At 50.2% G+C, this 21066-nt stretch overlaps 1 protein-coding gene across 1 annotated transcript; it reads right to left on the reverse strand.

Annotated features, from left to right (window-relative positions):
* Nucleotides 1–7111: 7111 nt before the first annotated feature.
* Nucleotides 7112–13973, reverse strand: LAG3 (lymphocyte activating 3). Its single transcript, XM_075169631.1, has 8 exons — nucleotides 12987–13973; nucleotides 12632–12803; nucleotides 12247–12473; nucleotides 11718–11975; nucleotides 11245–11538; nucleotides 10608–10898; nucleotides 10217–10332; nucleotides 7112–7752 (listed from the first exon to the last, which is right to left on the reverse strand). The coding sequence occupies exons 1-8, from the start codon at nucleotides 13039–13041 to the stop codon at nucleotides 7642–7644; spliced, it is 1524 nt and encodes a 507-aa protein (XP_075025732.1). The 5' UTR covers nucleotides 13042–13973; the 3' UTR covers nucleotides 7112–7641.
* Nucleotides 13974–21066: the final 7093 nt, after the last annotated feature.

Raw genomic sequence — 21066 nt, forward strand, 5'->3', positions numbered from 1 at the left:
CGTGGCTCTCCTGCAAGAGCTTGCCCGCATCACATCAGTATCTTCAAAATGCTCTCATATGCCTGCAAATAGCAATGTCCCTTCTGGTCTCTACTGCCAGAGAAGGGCTGTCCTGGGAAAAACAGAGCTGAGAAAAGTCAGGCTGGGATTGTAAGACTCTGGCGTCTTGGGGCTGGAGGCTCTGGGACATTGAGCTGATGCTTCTGTTTGCAAGGATTCTGGCTTGCGTTTTGTCTCCCCAGCATGCTGTAATGCAGAAACACTGGCTTGTTTTTAAACAGCTGGTTTATGTCACTGCAAATATCTACCAGAAATAGCATTCCCTGAAGGGGTAAAGCTTCCAAAATGCACTTGAACTTGCTGCAGAGAGGCAAGGAGAAGCAGGGCTGTGGGTCTGAGGTAACAAAGCTGCAGGCCTGGCCCCCACACGGACGCATTCTCACCCCAGGGGAGGGATTCAGGAGGGACCCTCATCTCTCAGAGCTGCTACAGCTGTGTGGTGAACAGGTACCTCTGGGACCGAGGGTCACAGTGTGCGGTGACGTGTTTGCATCACTTTCATCCAAGCATCTCAAAGCACTTTGCAAGCATTAATTAAACATCAGAATCCAGTAGGGATGAATAATATTAGCCAGCCAGTCTCTCTTCTGAATGTAATATTTCTCATAAATATTTAACTGGTTTTTAAATTCCATGCGAGTCTGGTTCTCACCTCGCTGGGAGAGTTGCTGTACTGCACCCGTGGGGAAAGTGGGGCTTATCCAGCATCACCACACCGACCCTGCGGCAGAGTGAGAAGAGGAGCCTGAGCACTACACACCGCTCCCCCCCAGCCAAGTTTGTGGCCGTCATGTTTCCCTGTTTTCTCCCCTGCAGAGACACTCCCCACGCACCCCTCGCTGTCTCTCTTTGCTCTAGTCCCATCACCAGCAATATTTTTGCAAACTGGGGTTGGTGAGTAACAGATTCTCGTAGGCCTCAGTGGAGAGAGGAGGCTCCCAGGCTATGCTGGGTGGAGGTCACAGTCTGCAGGGACACGAAGTCTCTCCTCGGAAGTGCAAGAAAGGGAGAAAAGGGTCTCAAAAATCAGATGCTGAGAAGGACCTTTTACTGACTCCAGTGGAAAGCCAAGAAACCTCCAGAGGCAGTTTCATTAAAACCAAGTTCCCTGCACATCAGTGAGGGCTAGGAGTGTGCCTGTGAACTCTGATGGGTAAAGGATAGCCAGATGTATTGGAAAATTAGTGATTGCTCAGTGGTATTGGAGAGAAGGAAGGACAAGTGTTGAACACAGCATGAAACCCATATCTTCAGGCACCTGAATGTCAGCGGCTTCAAAGGCCAGGAACTTTCTCTTTGCAACAGAATAGCTGACACCTGTTGAGCTTGTTGCACGGCATTTCTGACGTTAGATGTGGAGAGCTAGAACCAACGAGCTGTCTGGCGAGGAGGCCTGGTGATTTGCCCCAGCACGGCCATGTACCTCGGAAAGGAGGAAGGCTCCTAGGTTGTGCTGGGGGGAGATACCTCTCTGCAGATGCTTGGAGTCTCTCTGCAGAAGCTTAAATTGGGAAGAGAGGACTCTCTAAACAGATATCATGAAGGTTCATTTGCTGATCACAGCATAAAATCAGGAAATCTCCGGAGATGTTCTTCATGAGCAAGGGGTCTCCTGTATTTTGGCAGGAGGTGTGAAGTCTGATGGAGAAAGACTAGCTAGATGTGCTGGGAAGTCAGGGACTGCACGTGGGCACCGGAGAGAGGGATCGTCCAAAAATCACCAGCTGCAAAAGTGTGTCACCAAAAGTGATAAGGGCTAAAGTGAGCCTAAACAAAACCAAGCCGATGTTAAAGATGTGCCAGAAATGCAACAGGCAGGAGAGAGGTGGCTGGGACAGCTTTTAAGGACCTGTATGGGATGGATATTACTATCTTACTATTAATGACCTTGGCAAAAGAAAGGGGGAGAAGTTGGTGACAATATTTGTTGTGATGCACAACTGGAGGGGTTTCATCAGTACAGAGGGTCTGGAATATCGCACTGGAAGCAGCTTGAGGCTCGGAGCATTAAAGTGGGATGCAATTCAATAGCAGATGCCAAAAGGTTTTGCTTCTGAGCAGTAATCATAAGAGTTTTTGCTTTAACTTCCTTAGCTGAGAGCAAAGGGAGGAAGGACCTGGGCGTATTAACCGGTCACTGGTGAGCTGAGTCACGGGTGTTCACAGCACAAAAGGAACAAATGATGGATGTACCTGATAATGCAAGCGCGGGTGAGCGGGAAATCCCCGTCGTGCGTGGACACTAGATGGCGGCATAAACCCGGGCCGAGGAGAGGAGGCTCCTTATGCCGGGAGGGGGGGAGAGGAGGAGGCGCAGCAGCAGCTCCCGGCGGGGGGCAAGGGCTGGCCCCACCGTGCCCCCCTCCCCTCCGCCCAGGTGCCCCCGCACAGCGCTGCCGCCCCCCGGGACAGCTCTCGGCTGGTGAGACACGGGTGATGGAGGCACAAGGTTCCGTCAGTGGGTAGCCGGGGCTTTGGGGCTGCGGGACGCCTGGGGCCGAGCGGTGGGGCAGGCAGGGGGACCCTTGGGGGGACCCTGGGTGCCTGCGCTCACCTGGGCGTGAGATTTCGAAGGGCTGGGGAGTGCCTGGCTGGAGGGTCCCGGCTGAGCTCCCGCCAGCCCCCAAAGCTTGTTAGGAAGCTGCTGGTGCCTCCTCCTCCGTTCAAAACCCTGTGTTGTTTTCCATGAAAAAAGGGGGATGCTGACCTGGTGACAAGAGAGGAAGACACCCAGCGTTTGTAAAAGAAGAAGAACATGAAAACCCTCAATATTAATGAGAAATAACAAGTCCTTCCAAAAGCTGCCCTTGCGCATCACCTCCTACCATTTTTCCTAGGCGCAGAGAGAGTCCTATGTCCTCTTACCGTAAGACCCTCTGAAACCCATCCCTTCAGGTGGGAGTCACAGCCATGTCAGAGGTACACCATATGACAGCTTTTGAGAGCTGGAGTGAGTTGCATCGAAATGGCAGGCCAGCAAGATGGAAACCTGGGGGTAGAAGCTCTTGAGCATGTTAGAGTCAACAGCTATATAACGACTGTCCAAGATGCCTTGGGTCTCAGTGGGTGGCACAAGGTGCAATACGTACAACAACAGCGTTCCTGTAAGGACCTTGGTTTGAGGAAACCTTTGGAAGGCAAAATGAATGATCCCAGATATTTTGGTTTTATTCACTGCTGCATCAAATTGTCGAAGAAATCCAAGCAGAGTAGTGAGGAGTGGGGTTTTTTTGCAGAACTGGTGCTGGTATTGTTCCCACCAATTTGTCAAGCAGATATAAAACTCTGTGTGCCTTAGTGTCCTAGATGATTCGAGATCTGGTTCTAATTTTTTATTATTTTTAAAAGGCTGTGCAGAGTGTACCAAGACCCAAATAGACATATTGTTTCTAGTTGTTTCTTTGTCAGATTACACTATTCGCTAGTGCTTATTTAGCCTCTCACTTGAAATCCCTCAGAAGTCCTGGATGCAGAACATCTGGACCTAGTCATGATTTTTTTCTGATAGTGCTGGTCTTTCTTATCAAAAAAGGTTAATTTGGGATTAAAGATCCTCTTCCCATTCCTTCTGGAGGAGTCAGATGCAAAGGAATTTGTATGCATAGTACTTTCTTTGCCTTCCTTACCGCTCCCCTCTGCCAAAAGGGAATCCACTGGATTTCCGGTGTTTTTCTCAAGCTTTCTGCTTCTGGTACATTGAAAATATTTATCTGATTTTTGCACCTGTAGCTGTATCCTTGTGGAAAAGCACCAGGTCTCTTTCCTTCACATGACATTCGTTTTATTTGCTGCTCCTGCTTACTGACTACACCTGAGACAGATTTCCAGATTTGTTTGCTTTATTGTACAGACTCTTGGTCCTTCTACTTCAACTGTACTGATTTACCTTGTGCCATCTAGATTCCCTCAGTGTTCAGAAATATTTTCCTACTTCCTAATGTTGCACTGATCCATTCTTTATCCTGCAGCATTTGGGAAGTAAATCTTCCTGTGGCCATAGACGGTTATTTCTGCATTGGTGGCGGCTGGCTTTTGAGCGTTTTTCCTTGAGGTCTGTCAAACAAAACAGCTCAATGGCTATGCTTGTCACTTTTGTTGGTGCCTGTATTTTGTCAGTAATCCTCATCTGCATGAAGTGCTCTGCTGGTTACAAAAGCAAGATTGCAACATCTGTGAAGCTTCAGATACCATACTCCCAGAGCTGGTGGAATTTGTATTTATATAAAACCATGTCTGAAGCCTCATAGCCTTTGTAGAAGGTGTCACCCTAACATAGGCAGATTATGCACCTCAGCCACCAATGTCCTCTCTATTACAAATAAAGTAGTTTCAGGACCTGGTACAGGTATTACAGCGATTGTGGAGATGCCTCCTGCATACCCAGGTCTTGCAGTGTAACCGTACATAATTGCCTGAATGCCTCTGGTCAAACTGGCTCCAGGTATCATCAATTCTTGGTGAAGAGTCATGAAGCAAGAGTACCTGTGTTACAGTAAATAATCCAGTGCTCAGCTTGCATTTTGCATCTTCGAACAGCTCGCACCTTCTCCTTGCCCCCTTGGAGCTGCAGGGCTAACCAGGGCAATGGATCAACCCAGCACGGGGGCGAGTGGGACAGCTCTGCTGTGCGCCTGAGACTGGCCCCGGGGTGGGAAGCGAGGAGGAGGATTAAACTGCCAGTTGTCATCAGAGGCAGCAGCAGCAGTGAGGCCCGAAAGTATCTGAATTAAGACATGAGTTACTAGCGTTCAAGGAGGTAAGCAGCAAGAAGGCCAAGTATGTAGATGACATGAAGCTATTTAAATTTGTCAGGAGACGAGAGAATGACAAGAGCTTTGGAAACACGTAAGAAAGCTGTCCTCATCAGCAACAGGAAGGCAAATGAAATTCAGCTTCACTGTTCCCAAAGTCACGTAGCTGGAGGGAAAACGTAAACTGCATAAATACTTCTAGGCTTTGGCTTACTGTAAGTGTAGCAGGTCAGGCAAGAGCCCCAGGCATCACAGCAGGCGTTTCTCTGAGGATGCAGTGAACAGCTGTGTCACACACAGACGCTTCGAGATGTACCTGCTATGGCATGGGCTTATCCACGGCCACAGACACTTTGGGGTGTCCTGCTCCCACTTGGGCTCATCCACAGGTCACAGTCCTTTTGACTCAAGTTCACACTGGAGTTCCAGCCTGTCCAGTACAGCAGCATTGAGACAGCACCGATGCCATGGCCGTCTGCCAGCCCAGGCGCATGGCCATTGCTGTTATCAGAATGTTCCCAGGCACCACAGAGTAAGATGATAAGCAGTACAGCAGTACAGCAAGCAGCGAAAGCAAAAAGCAGCCACTAACAAGCATTAAACTATACAGTAAGGCAAGTAAGCCCCATGGCAAGCACAGAAGCCTGCCGATTAATAGCTAAACAGCAATAACAGCTATAAATTCAATCTAGCACATTCCATTCAAACCTGTTGTTATCTCAAACCCTTCGAGCCCCACGTCGGGCGCCAAAAAGGACTGTCGTGGTTTAACCCCAGCTGACAGCTAAGCACCACACAGCCGCTCACTCACTCCCCCCCGGTGGGATGGGGAGAGAATCGGAAGAGTAAACGTGAGAAAACTCGTGGGTTGAGATAAAGACAGTTCAAGAGGTAAAGCAAAAGCTGCGCACGCAAGCAAAGCAAAGCAAGGAATTCATTCATGCTTCCCATCGGCAGGCAGGTGTTCAGCCTTTCCTCCAGGAAAGCAGGGCTCCACCACGCGTAACGGTTACTTGGGAAGACAAACACCGTCACTGCGAATGTCCCCCCTTCCTTCTTCTTCCCCCAGCTTTACATGCTGAGCATGACGTCATACGGTATGGAATATCCCTTTGGTCAGCTGGGCTCAGCTGTCCTGGCTGTGCCCCGTCCCAGCTTCTTGTGCCCCCCCCGCCTACTCGCTGGCGGGGTGGGGTGAGAAGCAGACAAGGCCTTGACTCTGTGTAAGCACTGCTCAGCAGTAATGAAAACACCCCTGTGTTATCAACACTGTTTCCAGCACAAATCCAAAATGTAGCCCCATACTAGCTACTATGAAGAGAATTAACTCTCTCCTAGCCAAAACCAGCACACATGGGTATCATTTTCAGTAAAATACATGGCCAGCTGAGTAGTTAAAGAGCTGTGGAGTCCAAACATGCTCCCCAGAGTGGGCTAGTTGGGCTTTTTGAGTGCTGCTCCACTACCTGCAGTCTGAGGATCCCAGAGTGCCTTCATTACCTGTGTGCCTGAAGCTCTTGGGGGGAAGGTGGGGGCCACACACCAAGAAGGCCTCTTCACATTCCTGAAACAATGAAAAGCTGGCCTGGTAGTGAAGCCCTCTGCTCAAGTCAAGAAAATCTCCCTTCCTAAACACTTAGAGCTTCGTTTTTGTACCACCACCTCCTTGCTTGAGCAGCCACAGCCCAATGACCCATATGGGAGAAACTACATGTGTGACTCTCTTTACTAGTGAGGCTTTCTTCTGGGGTGGCGTGCAATGACTGCTCAAGAGCAGTACCGCAGTCCTCCATGGCTGTTGGGAGAGTAGGTGAAGAGCATTCTTTAACTAGATGAAACCTAAACACATTGAGAGTTGTGGGAGATGAGGCCTGGCGGACTCACGATTGCATTAGTAAATACATCCTTGGCCGGAGGAGAGTGACAGAGAGCCCTAACATCAATGGGAGGTCTATCAGGAAAATGTGAGGACTGAGAGAAGGAATAAATGAATGAATGAGCAGGGAGAGCCTGACAGGGGGGGAAAAAAAGACTCTGAAGCACAACAAAAAGGAGAGACTGAACCTGCAATTCTTTCTTCTTCTCTAGTGGCATTTAATTTCCCCTTCCCCACCGTCAAAATGTCAGAAATGGACAGGCAACTTCAGTAAAACAGAACTGAAAGAGAAAGGGAAGGCAGCAAAGTCCTTAGAAGCTGCTTCACACAGGCAGAGGTACACCCGGCACCGTCAATAGGCATGATCCTCCACAAGCACACGCAGGGGCCAGCGGGTTTTTTTGTCAGACAGATTTATTTTAGGTTCTAAAATGAGTTTCTAATAAAATAAAACGCTCAAAATGTGCAACATATGCAGTCCTCTGTGAGGTCCCCTCTGCCACTGAATGAGCGCAAGAGCAGGGCAGTGCAGGGAGAGGGAGAAGAAAGTGGGCAGGGGGGAGAAAACACCATTGGGCTGCAGGGGAGCTGGGTTCCAGCCATCTCCCGCATTTAAGTGTCCCACCAGTGAAAGGCTGTGAGAGAGGCCGTGAAGGAGGGGCAAAGGGTGGGAGAGAGAAGTGGCACTGAAGCAGGCAATAGCTACTGGCTCAAATACTCCCAATAGCTCCAAAGCATCTGTGCTGCCTGCCACCTTACTGCAGCGATGAGTCTCATCTTGCCCTGCTACGCAGCTTCCAGCTCCTCTGCAGGTACAGATCTCCCATGGCATCCTGCTACGTTCATGCCATCCCTACACCCTCCTGAGAGGCCTGCATGGTGCCCATCTCTCTGCAGCATGGCACACAGAGTTTCATCCTCCCACACAGACTGGGCCCGGTGTCCCTGCTCCCATCAGCACTCAGTTTGCTGGATCTTCTCTTTCTGGTTCTCCTCCATCTCCTTCTTCCTCGACACAGTGACTGCAACCATCCCTTCCAGCGCTGGGAAGGCAGGAGACTGTGCCTGAAAGGGAAGAAAGGGGCAATATGAGGCATGGGAGGGAGACTGAATGGCACAAGTCTGGGCTTCTCCCTGCCATGGAAGACATGGTCCTACTGATTGCAACCACGAGGCTCCCATTCCCTCCTAGCGCCAGGGAAAAGCCCCAGTCCCACTCTGTGAGACATGTAATTTCTTCTGGGGAAGGCTGGCTCAACACTATCCTCTGTGGTGTCATGGCCATAAGGAATAACAAAGACAGGGCATGCTTAAGAAAGAGCAAAGAATGATCTGGGCAATGGTCAGGCCATTGTCAGGTTCAATGGTATGCCAGATTTTACACTTTTTCAGAGAGAATAATTAAAGGCATGAAGGTTCATGCAAAATGAGATAATTAAAGACAGAACCACGTTCACATCTTGTTTTAACAAGTGACTTTCTAGACAATGAAAAAGAGGTAGATCTCAGGGCTCCTGATAACAGTAAAGTATATGGTGACACACAGGCAATCAATACAACTGGAAAGATGAGATTAGTAAAAGAATGGCATGGTAGGTGTGATCTCAGCTAAGAGGAAGGGACTGGGATTTTGCTGGCAGGTTTCTGCCAGCCTGTAGAGAAATGATAAGCACAAGTCTTCAAAGATCAGTTGTGGGACCAATCATTAATGGCACAGAGAGTGTGAAAGCGCTAATGAGTTATGTAGCTGATAAAGTTGAGGAGCCTCATTCGGAAGAAAGGATGAAAATGTTACCCGAGATCCAGATATTTTAGGAGAATGGAGACGTAAACTGAATGACAGTGTGAATGAAATGCAACAGTACCAACCGCACGTTGATAGGCTCAGGGGATTGGAACAGGAATTCCTAATGTGTGGGCAATAGCCCATCAAGAGATACCGGTGAGCAGTCAGGGTTCAACAAATGCAAGAAGAGCAAATATGTAATCTCAGAGAATGCCAGCAGAGAGAGGGAGAGAACAAGAGAAGAGCTAATGCTCAAGGCACCTCATCTGCACTCCCACAAAGGATGAGCCCACTGGGGAGACTGTGCAGAGAAGGGCAGGAGGACCATGCGCTGCAACAGAGGAGCTTTGCTTACTTGGCAAAGCAAGGCTGTGAAGGCATATACAAATGCTCTGAGGCGGTAAGTATCCTGGCTGGATTAGAGCTGTTTAAGTTAGCAGAGATGGGCACCCAGGTATCCTATTTCCTGCTAGCTGAGGGTTTACAGTTACACGGTTATTTGTCCAAGGTTTTAGGCCAGAAAGGGTGGCTCTGATCATCTTGTCCTGGACTTGCACAGTCTAGAGAGTCATCCAGAAACTGTAGATTTCTGTCTTAGATTATCCTTTACCACCAGTGCTGATTAAGGACCAATGAAGAACCAGTCATGGGTCTCCCTAGCGCTACCTGCAATGTTTTTTTTTAAATGCCCATCTTGCTTCTGTTTTGATGTTGCCTGACTTCAGCCTCCAGCCACCAGGATTTGCTCAGAATTTGTATCAATGCTGTCACATCCCTCATCTTTAGCTCCAGGCAGGTTCAAGGCACCCAGCTCTTTTGCCAGGGCAAGTACTCCCAACCTGAGATCGCTCTGAGCCCCTGGCCCCTTCTGCACTAGAAGGGGATTTTCACTGTGGGCCCTTTCCAAGAAGCTGAGTGGAAGGCAACTACATCACAGCTACTCACAAAAGGTGTCCCTTGTCAGCAAAGAGAAACCCTGAAGGAAGAATTTGCCATGTAATTCATTTGCAGAGAAACAGTATGAAAACTGCAGAGAAACGGTCTGACTTGTTTGCACAGTTTTTTCCAGTGGCATGCTGGGGAGAGATCAGTCCTGGCCTGGTCTTTGGGATGATAAAGGCAAGGCAGAGTTTTCAGAAGATGAGATACTGGAACAAGCTGAGCAAATGAAGGGCAGTAAGTTGCCAGAAGCAGACAGCCGAGGCATGAGGGCTGAGCCAGCAACAACAGACCCGCATCAAGATTGGCGTCCCCAGGGGACCAGCAGGCATTTATATGGAACAGGAGACTCTGTTACATCAAAGCATCCAGATAAGGGGTAAGAGAGAGGACACCTACAAAAGCCTGGAAATTAACCCTCCTCTATTACAGCGTGGCTTGATCTCTGCAAGAATAAACAAGAAGCTTTTCAAAGCTGGGCTGTGATTGTCTCCTAGGTGGTTTTACCCCTCCTCTGAAGTGTCTGACCTGCCCCCAGACGACTGCCACAGTTAGCCAGACTGGCCGATGCCCGGCCAATTTTGCACTGGGGCAAGGCTGGGACTGCACAAAGAGAGACAAACTGATGAGATACATCTTTCACCACATGTCCATGACACCCTCAGCAGGCTGCCGGAGCCCCATTCTTCCCCTGGCTGCTGTGCCCCTGAGACATTTCACTGCTGTCTCTAGGGTACCCAGGGAAAGGTCAAATAAGGGATGATGTACAGGAAAACTAACAGAAATGGGGTGATGGACACTTACCCTTTTTTGTAGGGCCAGAGCCAGAACACAGACCATAAGCAGGAGGAAGAGGGTGAGCGTGAGCCCAAAAGTAACCTGCCCACTGAAGATGGTGGGAGGGCTGGAGACCTGGGCACCTGTGGGGAAGAACCACAGTTAGGAAGAAGGGGAAGGGTGATTTTGCACTGGGGCAAGGTTGGGACTGCACGAAGAGAGACAAACTGGAAAAGGGTGCAGGGAACGGGAAAGAGAAACAGGAGGAACTGGTGAGAGCTAAGACAGGATGACAACAAGATGGGATCCAAGCGGTCAAAGGGGGGAAGGAAGGGGTGAAGCTGAGAGAGGAAAAGGCACCAGGGATTTGAATAGGGTGAGAAGAAGGGATTGGTTACAGATCCACAGGACACAGTACCTATGATCTGCAGCCCGTACTCCACTGCTCCCAGTCTGCCTTCTGGGCCATATACGCTGCATTCCCACATGCCCATATCCTTTTGAGACACTTGGGGTATTTCCAAGGTAGGGCCCGTCTGGGACCTGTGGCTCTCCAGATTACGGGAGGTGGCCACAGCCAGCTTGCTGTTAGTGGGGGCTGAGTCGAGGTGCTTCCACTGGAAACGTTCATGTCCCCGGGGGTGTGTGAGGCTGCAGACGAGCAGCAAGCGAGACCCCTCAGAAACCGGTCCTTGGATGCTCGGGGTGACTGCAGCAAAGGAGAAAACTATCCTCAGGGAAGACTACAGGCAGGTCCACATCTCTTCCCCATCCCTCCTTCTTCTGATACACCCCTCCTTCATTACCTTCTCTAATTTATTTTCTTTGTCTTCCTCCATCTTTAAGAAGAATAATCAAGTTACCCAGGAAAACTCCTGCTTTCAGCAGAGTCCAGTGCAGTGCAATGCCCTGAACAGAGACCTTGTTTCCCGCCCCGGGGTTAGAATCTATGAGCAAGAGCAACCCACGCTCACTGCACTGACATGCAGGGAGGTTTATCTGCAAGCAGTGGGGGACCCCAGAGGAGTGATGCACGTCCTTGTCTCTCCTCTCACCTGTAACCACTGCCAAGGTCACGTCCCTGCTGATTGTCTTGCTGCCAACAGAGAGAGCACAGCGGTACTGCCCTGCATCACCTGGCCCCACCGCAGGGAGATGAAGGGGGAAGTTTCTGCTGCTTGAATTCTGGGAGATGCCCCAGTCTTGCAAGTGTCCTCCTGCAAGGTGGCTCCAGTGGGCTGTCACCACGTTGATCCCAAAGGCACTGGGAAGGTAGCTCAGGGTGCACGGTAGATCAGCTGCAGAGCCAGCTGCAGCATAGACCACAGGGTTTGTTGGGCCATCAAAACCTGAGCCAGAGAGAGAGAACAATGTGGGGTGGTGGCTGGAAAGAGCTCCGCAGGGAGGTGACTGGCCTGGGAAGTGAGGACAGGGTGGGAGCTGGGAAGCTGGAGCCACTGGGTTGGTCAGTCACGTCAAAGGGAGCAACTTGGGGATGCTGGAATAGCAATGCAGAGGCTGAGCTCACCTAGAATTTGCAGGTTGTATGTGGCAGAAATGATCTCATTATCAGAGTATCTGAGCTGGCAGCGCCAGGAGCCCGCATCACTCATGGCTGGCCGGAGGAAGGAGAGAGCCCCATGCAAGGAGCGGAAGGTCCCGGAGGTGGGGACCAGGCGCCCGTTGTGGAACCAGCGTGCCTCCACAAGGCTGGCCCGATGGCTAGAGTTGCAGCTTAACAAGAGCGGCTCATTTTCTAGCACGGGGCTGGGTGGACTGAGGGTTACTGCAAGAAAAAGAAAGGTGGGGAGGTGGGGGAAACTAAGATCACAGAGGGACTACCAAACCACCCCTTTGTGCCCCTCCTGTCCTAGCTTCATCCCTCGGGCAGTCCCCTCTCCAGAGCTGAGAGCAGACAGCAGGAAGCTGTGCGCTTTCGAGGGGCTGCTGCCTGTACTCTAATCAGCACTGGCAAACACAGCATCCCCACCCCGTCCCACCCTTACAACCTCCCCGGACCTAAAATCAGCATTCTCCAGGTTTCCATCTTCTCCTACCTGTAATTACCCCCAGCTCCACCTGGCAGCTCTGGACCTCCTGGTTGTATGCCACCCATGCCTCATACAGCCCGGCGTCCTCGCTCTGGACCGGGTCGATTCGCAGGGAGAAATTTCCATTGCGTAAGGCAGAGTCCTGGACTGACACCCGGGGCCTCATGGACAGCGCTGTCTTCCGGAGGCCGGAGTACCCCACCTCCAGCACCACGTGTGGCTCCTGGTGGGCACTGGGAGCAGGAAAAATGGGCGGCTCGTGCCGGAGGCAAAGATCAAAGGTGGGGGGCAGGCAGGAAGGAATGTGGGGAAGGAGAAAGGGGGCTCAAAGTGTCTCCCACCCTCCCCAGTCCCCCCACAAGGACACAGATCTGTCTTGGCCCTGGCGTACCTTCCCCCATGTCGCTTCCACAGCACGGACGTCTTGTCAGGCAGCTGCTTCCAGCTCTTCCGCGTCTTTCTGGGGCTCAGGTGGCAAGGCAGCACGGCTGAACTCCCCACTCTGGCCCACACTTTCTGCTCCCTGCTTTCCCCCTCTGCTACTCCTGGTAGGAAGTGGCCAGCTGTAACGAGATGGAGGGCTGAGCAAAGGGTGGGACTCCGGGAGCAGAGGGCAATATCTGGCCACCTTCAGTGGGGTTAGAAGGGCACAAATTCTCCCTTCCAGACCTGTCAGGGACCAAGTAACACCCAGACTCAGTTTACTGAGCTACTCTGCCCTCCCTGATAGGTTCAGCCCCTCTTACCATTGAAAGCCAGCAGAGTGAAGGTGAGGAACAGCACCAGGGACACCGGCCTCATGGTGGCATCCAGGAGAGGCAAGGGGCTGTGTCTTCCCACTCAGGTCCGTGCTTGGTCAGGTCCGAAGCTTTAAGAGATCAGCAAAAATGAGGCATGGGCAAAGAAGATGTTAGAGTGGGTGGATGAACCAAGGGGGGGTCAGCTGGACGTGCTTGCTCTCGTGCTGTCTCTCTCTTTGATCAAAGCATTTCCCTAGATGCCCTTATATTGTAGGTGGGCAGCTAATTTCCTCAGATCACTAAGAAGATGCGTCACAACCAAGAAACTAGTATAAGTCTGAGGCACGTGAAGGCAGAGCTGAAGCCAATGAGAGAGAGGAGGGAGGGACCAGAGACACTGCTCTAAGCATCTTTTAGTGGAAATTCTTTGGGTCGCTGTTGTTTTTCTTGCAAATTTCGCTTCTATATAGACAGTGGAAAAAGTGTAGAAGACACTTCCCAGCAAGTGCCCTTCATGTTTTTCTTTCATCTCTTACCTTTTTTGGTTTGATCTTTCCGCCTCTTACAGCTTGTCTCTAATTGTTTCAGGGCCTTTGAGAACTTGTTGGTCTTTTTTCTGCTGTTCTTTTTTGTTGTTGTTGTTGTGGTTTTGTTTTAGTTTTTGTTTGTTTTTTTTTTTTTCCCCCTTCTTTAATACTTCAAATGTGCTGATTTTTTGACTTCTTCTCATTGGCCAGTTCAAGGCAGCATGAGGAAAGGGTCTCTGGTGACCTCCAGCCAGGGCACATGTGACCCATCAATCCAGAGCCTAGGGGCAATCTGGGAGGTGGTCTGAAGAGACAGAGAGGAGCATCCAGGAGAAGCAGCACTGAGAAGAGGGGCTGCACACTATGGCACTGTGAGGGGTGTGAGGAAGGGAGCCTCCTCCTCCTCCTGCGGCGCTGGGGAAAACCCACCTGAGCTCGTCGCTGAGGGGGCTCGTAGTTGCTGAGCTTTGCGTAGGGCAATACATTTCCATCCACGTGCCTCATCCTGGGGCCCCTTTTGCCTCAGTGAACCCCCACTGTTGTGGCTCACACTTTCCAGCAACCCACTGGCTCTGACTCTTTCGGACTTAATCAGCCCTTCATGACGGGTGTCAGACACCCAAGCCCCTCGGCAGCTCATCCCCCGAGGGCTGGGCTGGGGCTTTTCCTGGGGGTGAGGGAAGGGAGGTGACTCAGAGCGGCCACTTCTTCTCTGTGGAAGGATCCTTGCTCGCTCTCTAGTTTTCCTCAGCTGGGTAGTAAAGGTGGAAGATAAAAGAGAGCAAGTGGTACGCCTCGCTTCAGCAGCTCCCTGTTGTGGTGACAGCTCTCGTCTCTTCTATCACGCATGGCTCTTCAGTCTCCTGAGCAGTGGCATCGGTGTAGGGGAACCTCGTGCAACCTTGTGTGCCTCAATGTCCCCGGGGGACTGCCTTGTAGTAGTCCTTCGTGCCCTCTGTGTTACACAGCCCATGGGATCACCTGAGAGAGGAAGGGAAGAGAGAAGGTGGGGTAGAACTTGTGACGGTTGGCGGGAGGTGTTTTTTCCTCCTGTTCAAGAAAAACAGTTTGTGGTGCCCAGTCCAAGCAGAAAGCATCAACCCCTCTTTCCCCTGAATCAGCAGTGTCAGAATTGGTGTGAGTGTGTGGGTGAAGACGAGAGAGAGAGAAGGGAGGTGGAACCGTGGTGGGGAGACACGTATGGCTCTGCAGCCCAGCGCCATCTGTTCCCCCTCCCCTGGCTTCGCCCGGGGGACACTGAGCTCACTGCTTTTCCCCTCCATCCCAACCCGCTCTGTACTCTTAGCCTCGGTGCCCTGGCACTATTCCCATTTAGTCCCCAAAACCACCCTTAACTGAATCCGTGCTCTAGGAAATGCTTCTGTCTTGTAAGAACCGGCGAAGCAGAGAGACGTATTCCCATTCTGCTGCCACTTCCCGAGAGGCGGTCACGAGGGACTGATGGAGAGCCCAGGAAAGTGACAGGAGCTGTCTGGCACTGGGGGGTGTTTGGGGCTGAGGGGTTATTATGCTGAGCGAGCATGTTGTGAAATGAAGGTTTTGGAGGCACTGTTTTACTCAGCACCAGGCTATCTTTAGCAAAGATACCTGTGACGTTTCTCTCTCACGACCCACTTTAAATGCTGACTCCCTTGAATGGCATTTTCGTCATCTCCCAGAACAGGACCCCGCCGCAGAAATAACAGTGACCGGAGCAAGATCAGCACAGGGGCATCTTCTCAGAACCGCCTGTGCGGGTCCCCTGGGGCTTGATGAGCAGAGGGGCTGAGAGGGACGTGTGGGACTCCGGCAGAGCCATGGGGAATGAGGGGCAGGCTATGACGGGTGTAGCCCGGGATGGGGTACAGCTCACTAAATACTCCTTTGTCCATGTCAGGCATTAACTAGCTTCAGCTAGGTTCCAGACCTACCCGCAGCAGTCACCTTGCGCACAACCTTAACACATTGCTTTTCTTGTCTCTCTTGGCATGTCTTACGGGTGCAAACTACACTTACCAAGAAAAATAGTAATAGAAAACACTATTCTGCAGTATCATTGAGTTAGTCTTGCTGAAGGAATTTTCCGTTGCGTTTCCAGATTTCTGTGATACCATGTTTTTCTCTGAGTGATTCCACTTTCATGTTTTGGTCCTTGCAGCATCAAATCTGAAGCTAGTCATTATCTTCTGCTTCGTGCTGACTTTTTAAGGTGCTCTATAATTTATTTGCAGACTTTAACTGACCTAAGAAATTGCACTGTGACTTGAAGATTGGGTTATCAGCCATGCAACTTGAGATCAGCTGGTCTGGGTGTTCCTGAGATAGAGAGCTTATCAAAAGGACCTCCTGTAAAAGGTCCTGATTGCTGTTTGCCCAGAGCTAAAGCAAACATAACAAGCAAAAAGAAGTTACTTACTAATAAGAGATAACTAATAACTTTGTGGTGAGGGACTGTAAACAGAAAGCAGCCACGCCTGGGAAGACAGAAGGGAAGGTCTGGCAGGGGATGTAGTGTGAGCGAAGGCTGCCGGCAGGTTGGTACTCGACAGGAGCCTGGACAGGCAACGGGGTTTCCAGGGGTCAGACTGGGATTAACTGCAAGACTTCTGGCACTGACTGGGAAGCTCAGGGAGCTGAAAGAGATCTAAGCTCAGCTCCAGAGGGGGAGTAACGGAGCTGCCCTTCTCTGGGTGCTCAGGACAGACACAGTGGTTCCCGAGTCAACACCTTGCGGCTGCAGAGGGGCCAAGCAGCAGAATCCTGAACCAGAAAGAGCCGGTGCCCACGGCTTAACAGGCTTTGTGTGAGATGCATGATGTGGAAATGGGTCAAAATAGGCACCCCTGAGGTAGAGGGATGCAAACCACTCTTCCCCCGCAAAGGGCAGTGATGATTTCTACCAAGGCACCAACCTGAGATCCATTCTGTATATGAAATTGCTCAGCTTCTCTAAGTCCAGGGTGGGTACCAAACGTGCTTCCTTTCTTGTGGGAGGAAGCGGTTGCTCCAGGCTTCTGTCCCGCCACAATGCCTGGAAGCAGCATGTTATCTATCCAGGGCCAGGGTGCCCGGTGGATCAGAGAGTGGTCTTGGAGGAGGGACCCATTTATCTGAGATGACAGATCCAAAAAAGGGCTGAGGAGAAGAGGATTAGAAAAGAGAAAGTTCACATCTCCCAGTAGTTCTGGGCAAAACCAAAATGTGCCTCTGCAGAAGTGCTAGGAGGAGGAAGAGTGGCTGGTTGCCTGACATTTGTTGGGAGGCTCTTTACTTTTGAAAAGGTCCTTTTTAGAGTATTTGCTGAATGGGCAGTGCCTGGGTCACCACAGGTCTCTGACGTGGAGCTGAGGACAGTCTAGCGGTGGCCTGCTTCCCAGAATCCCATGGGAACACCTTTAGGAAAGCATAGCTTTATGGAGTCTTTGGACAAATCTGCAGCCTCTTTTTTTACAGTGCTGAAAGGCGAGCGACCTTTGTATGACAGCAGACAGCTGAATATGCTGAATATGCTGGAGAAACCTGAATTAGAAAGTCAGGAACAACACTGGGGGGTGCTGACTGAAGCTGTGGGCTGCATTTCTGCTAAAAAAACCCAGTGATTTCATCACTGAAGAGAATCTGCAGCATTCATGGGCATATTTGGCAGCTAGCATCCTGTACCTGGCCAGCATTAGCTGTAGAGAAGTGTGTAACTGTTCTCTTTCAAAGGCCTCCAGATCCTTCCCAGGGAAGAGATGGGATGCTGCAGGGTCCTCTTTGGACATCCACAACTGCCTGTGGAGATGGTGATGGATATCGGTACCCTGCCAATATCTAGTTAAGTGATGTCTTTGATACCGCAGGATGTCTTTGATGCCACAGCCTCTGTGTTTTGCAACACAGAGGGTGAGATGGATCAACTACAAAAATCCATGCAGCAAGCTAAGTTACATTTTGACTCACTTCTCGTTGCAGCATTCATGCCATGTTTTTAATCCAATGGAAAAATATATGATGGCCTCCCAAATGTCCCAGGGCTGCAGTGAATTTTCTTAAGAGCAAAGAGGTACCCAGGAGCCCAACGCATGCAAGGGGTGGAAGAAGCATGCCAGCTGTGAGGATAAAGCTCTCAGTTACAGTGACCTGACACTGAGGTGAAGGAGTCAGGCACTGACCTCATGTGCCATGTGTCGCTGAGTGACTGGGGCAGTAGCAGAATGGTCCTAAAAAATTCCCTTGACTCAGGTATGGGCTGAAAGGTGCTGAGGAGTGCTCTGATAGGAGCTGAACCTTGGTCTGAGAGTGGGACTCCCAAAACATGGTCTATACTCCCAGGGGTAGCTGGAGAGAGAGGGCCCGACCATCTGCAGGATCCCTGGGCCCCGGAGGGCTGGAAGCTCCAGTGCCAACAGCAGAGCTGGGTGACAGACTAGCGCTGGACGTCAGGGATAGTCCAGAAAGTGGGTGAGCACTGGCAGAAATGGCCAGCAAACAAGACCTCTGAAAGAGCCGTCAGCACCAAGACTGGTGGTAAGAGTGGTGTCAGGACAGGCTGGGAGCATGATGTTGGACATGTAGTGACACCAGGGCACCCAGATTCCCCCAAGAGATTACACGGAAGCCACTTCTTAGGTGTGGCTTCTTTAGTTTGCCAGTCTCTTGCCAGTTCTGCAGGGAGACTGTATGACTGCTTTCCCTGGGAGCTGTTTTGGCCTGAGGGATCTCCAGAACAGCTGGTGTAAGGCCTTCCAGCAGCTGATCTGGGAGAATATCGATAGTCTCCTGGGTGTCAAGAGAGAGACAGGCTGATTGAGATATGCCAGGCTCAGATCCTCATTGCTGCTGTTACTTTCAACTGACAATACAGCAAGTATCCCCTCAAAGAAAAACTGCCACAGAAGGATGTGCCTGCTGCTCATGGGGCTTGAATCCTCTCTATGTCTTACTCTTGGCAGCAGCATGGGTCTCTGACAAAGAAGAGGCACCTTGGATGTGTTTCAGATGCTGGGGGATGAGCGTTGCACAGGGCACAGAGAGGTCTGGCTCTAGGCTTAGTCGCATGTGTCCTCAGGAGATGTCAAAAAGTAGATCTGGTCCCTCTGCTGTGTTTTCACTGTGTGTCATGGCAGGAGAACATGAGCCCGTAGCTTGTGGTACACTAGAGCTCTGGAGGCTACAGGCAAATACTTATCAGTAAAGAATATGTTATTTCCTTTTTAGTGAGAAAGCTAGATAAAAAAAAAAAAAGTAGAGGGTAACTAAAGGAGCATGTGATGCTATGAGAAACCATCTGCAGAAGAATACAATCCCTGGGAAGGTTCATGTGGACGATGGCACAGCAAGGAAGGGGACAGCAGTGCTCCAGAATACTCCTGAAGAGAATAAAGTCTCTGATTTGGTGATCCCCAACCACTTTGCTTTGAACAAAAATTGCTAGGGAGGGAGATGGTGCATTTTTAAACTGAAAGGGCTCATTGTAAATCAAAATGGATTTATTTCTTTATAGTTTAGTTTTCAGCTGGATCAATTCTCTGATGCTCATCAGTGTTGACAAAAGACAGACAGCAGAAAAGATGAAAGGGAAGATGGGATTGCCCCTTTCTGCAACACTATGCATTTATGCTGGATTAACATGATTGTGTGACAAACTGAAATTCAGAGTGTGGTGGCAGCTAAGCTGTTTTTCCAATTTCTTCTCCATTTGGCACCTCATGGCAGGTAGCAGCCTGCAGCATTTTGTAAGATAGCTTCTACTGCCCCACTAAGAAAAAAAAAGCAAAATCAAATAAACCCGCTTGTTAGTCACAGCATCACAGGAAGATTCATGTGGGAACGGACCTATGGGGTCTCCACTCCATCCCTCTGCTCCCAGGCAGGGTGACTCTCAAACTAGACTGGGTTGCTCAGGGCCTGGCCCAGGCAAATCCTGAACACCTCCAATCGTGGAGATTCTCCAGCCTCTCTGAAAACCTGTTCCACTGCTGAAACACCCTCACGGGAGAGGTTTTTCCTTGTGTCCCATAAGAAGTTTGTAGCAAACTGTGCTCCTCGTCTCGTGCCCTTTCTCTGTGCTCCTATGAGAGGACTCTGGCTGTATGGTCTCTCTAGCCCACTTTGGGTAGTAGCAGGCAGCAGTTAGCTCCCCGCTCTTCTTCAGGCTGAACAAACGCCCCTTGTCATGCGTCACGTCCTCCACCCCACAGCCATCTCAGGGCCTTTTGCTGGACTTGCTCCAGTGTTGCAGATGTGGCTTTTCATGCGCCATGAAGATGGGATTAATCACGGCTTGCTATGTTCTTGCTAATGAAGCCCAGCATTTGGCTAGCCTTCAGCACTGCAAAGAGACCCTGCTGGCTCTGGAGGTACCCCCATTCTCACCACACTGGAAGGTGGCTGGCTGTCATTATGGCACATACAAACAGGCTTTGTTGCTGTAAGGGCTGACTCTTATTTACCCTCAAAGGAGGCTGGGACCAAAGAGATGGAACTATACTTCTATGTAAAGGGGCTTTAAAATTCCCAAGAAGGGGTGGGACCTCCCGTGTCACAATGAGGGCTGGGAGAGATCTGGGTTCTCAAGACGGAGCTCCAACAAACTAAATATTAGGAAGTTCTGCCAGGAGTTAGTCACTGGTGTGCAATTATGGCCACGTGGGGAAAACATGGGTTTAAGCTTGATTTTTTTTTTTATTTGGTGCCATTTATAATTTTTCCTGGTTCTAAGAAGTTTCTATTTGCAGATGTCGGGTCCAGTTCTCCAGGAGGTGAACGGGCCACGCTGAGCAGCGCTCTCTCCACAGGCTTCTCTGCCAGGTTTTTCTCAGAAAGCCACAAAAGACCAAAGGATCCTCTCTAGTGTGCATGAGAGTAGAAGATAAAGCAGCTAATGCTTTTGTGTCCTGTGTAAATACTTCAGACCCTTTGCTGTTGAGATGAAAGCGTCCTAGAAATTCAGACTCTGAGCTTCCAGTGCTAGGCTGCCACATGATTTGTTCAACATCCAACCGCTTTCTGATGTCCATGGCTGTCTTACGCTGCCAAAATGTGGTTAGGAGGCCTTCACAGCTCTACAGGTGTGACTGTCTCTCCTGGCATGGTGCATACTTTATATTTGGCAAGGTTAATGGGAAGCAACTGCCTCCTAAGACTCCTGGTAAAATCACGCTTAGAATTAAAACATAAGGTTATATGTTGAGGAACAACGTATGTGGATCACACTTCCAGAACAGAATACAGTATCCTGGGAAGACAAGACTCCAGGGAGGGAGATACATGATAGCATGCTGTATAAAATGGGATCTCAAAGAGCAAACAGATTGTGTTACCTCTGTTTACAGCACAAATTACTGGAATGTGTCCATGATTCGAAAAAGGATGTGGAAAAATGGGAAAGGATTTAGAAAAGTGGTACAAAAAAAAATGACTTGCAGCCTGGAGATCTTGCTTTCGAATGTACAGAACTTGATGCGTTTGACCTATTTTACCTAATCCAAAGGAAGCAGTGGTAAGCTCAGGCAGCGATTTTACTCCAAACAAAAGGAAATTCATTTTTCATGTCACAAAAGCGGTAGAATTATTGT

The sequence above is a fragment of the Calonectris borealis genome, chromosome 1, assembly GCF_964195595.1.
Source record: "Calonectris borealis chromosome 1, bCalBor7.hap1.2, whole genome shotgun sequence".
Lineage (NCBI taxonomy): Eukaryota > Metazoa > Chordata > Aves > Procellariiformes > Procellariidae > Calonectris > Calonectris borealis.

What these genes read in the sequence shown, in the direction of transcription:
- LAG3 (XM_075169631.1), bottom strand. Translation starts at nt 13,041, where the DNA reads ATGAGGCCGGTGTCCCTGGTGCTGTTCCTCACCTTCACTCTGCTGGCT. An exon ending in TGGAAGCGACATGGGGGAAG is followed by an intron (nt 12,474 to 12,631) that starts GTACGCCAGGGC and finishes TCCTGCTCCCAG; the next exon opens with TGCCCACCAGGAGCCACACG. An exon ending in CTCTGGCCCTACAAAAAAGG is followed by an intron (nt 7,753 to 10,216) that starts GTAAGTGTCCAT and finishes CTTCCCTTTCAG; the next exon opens with GCACAGTCTCCTGCCTTCCC.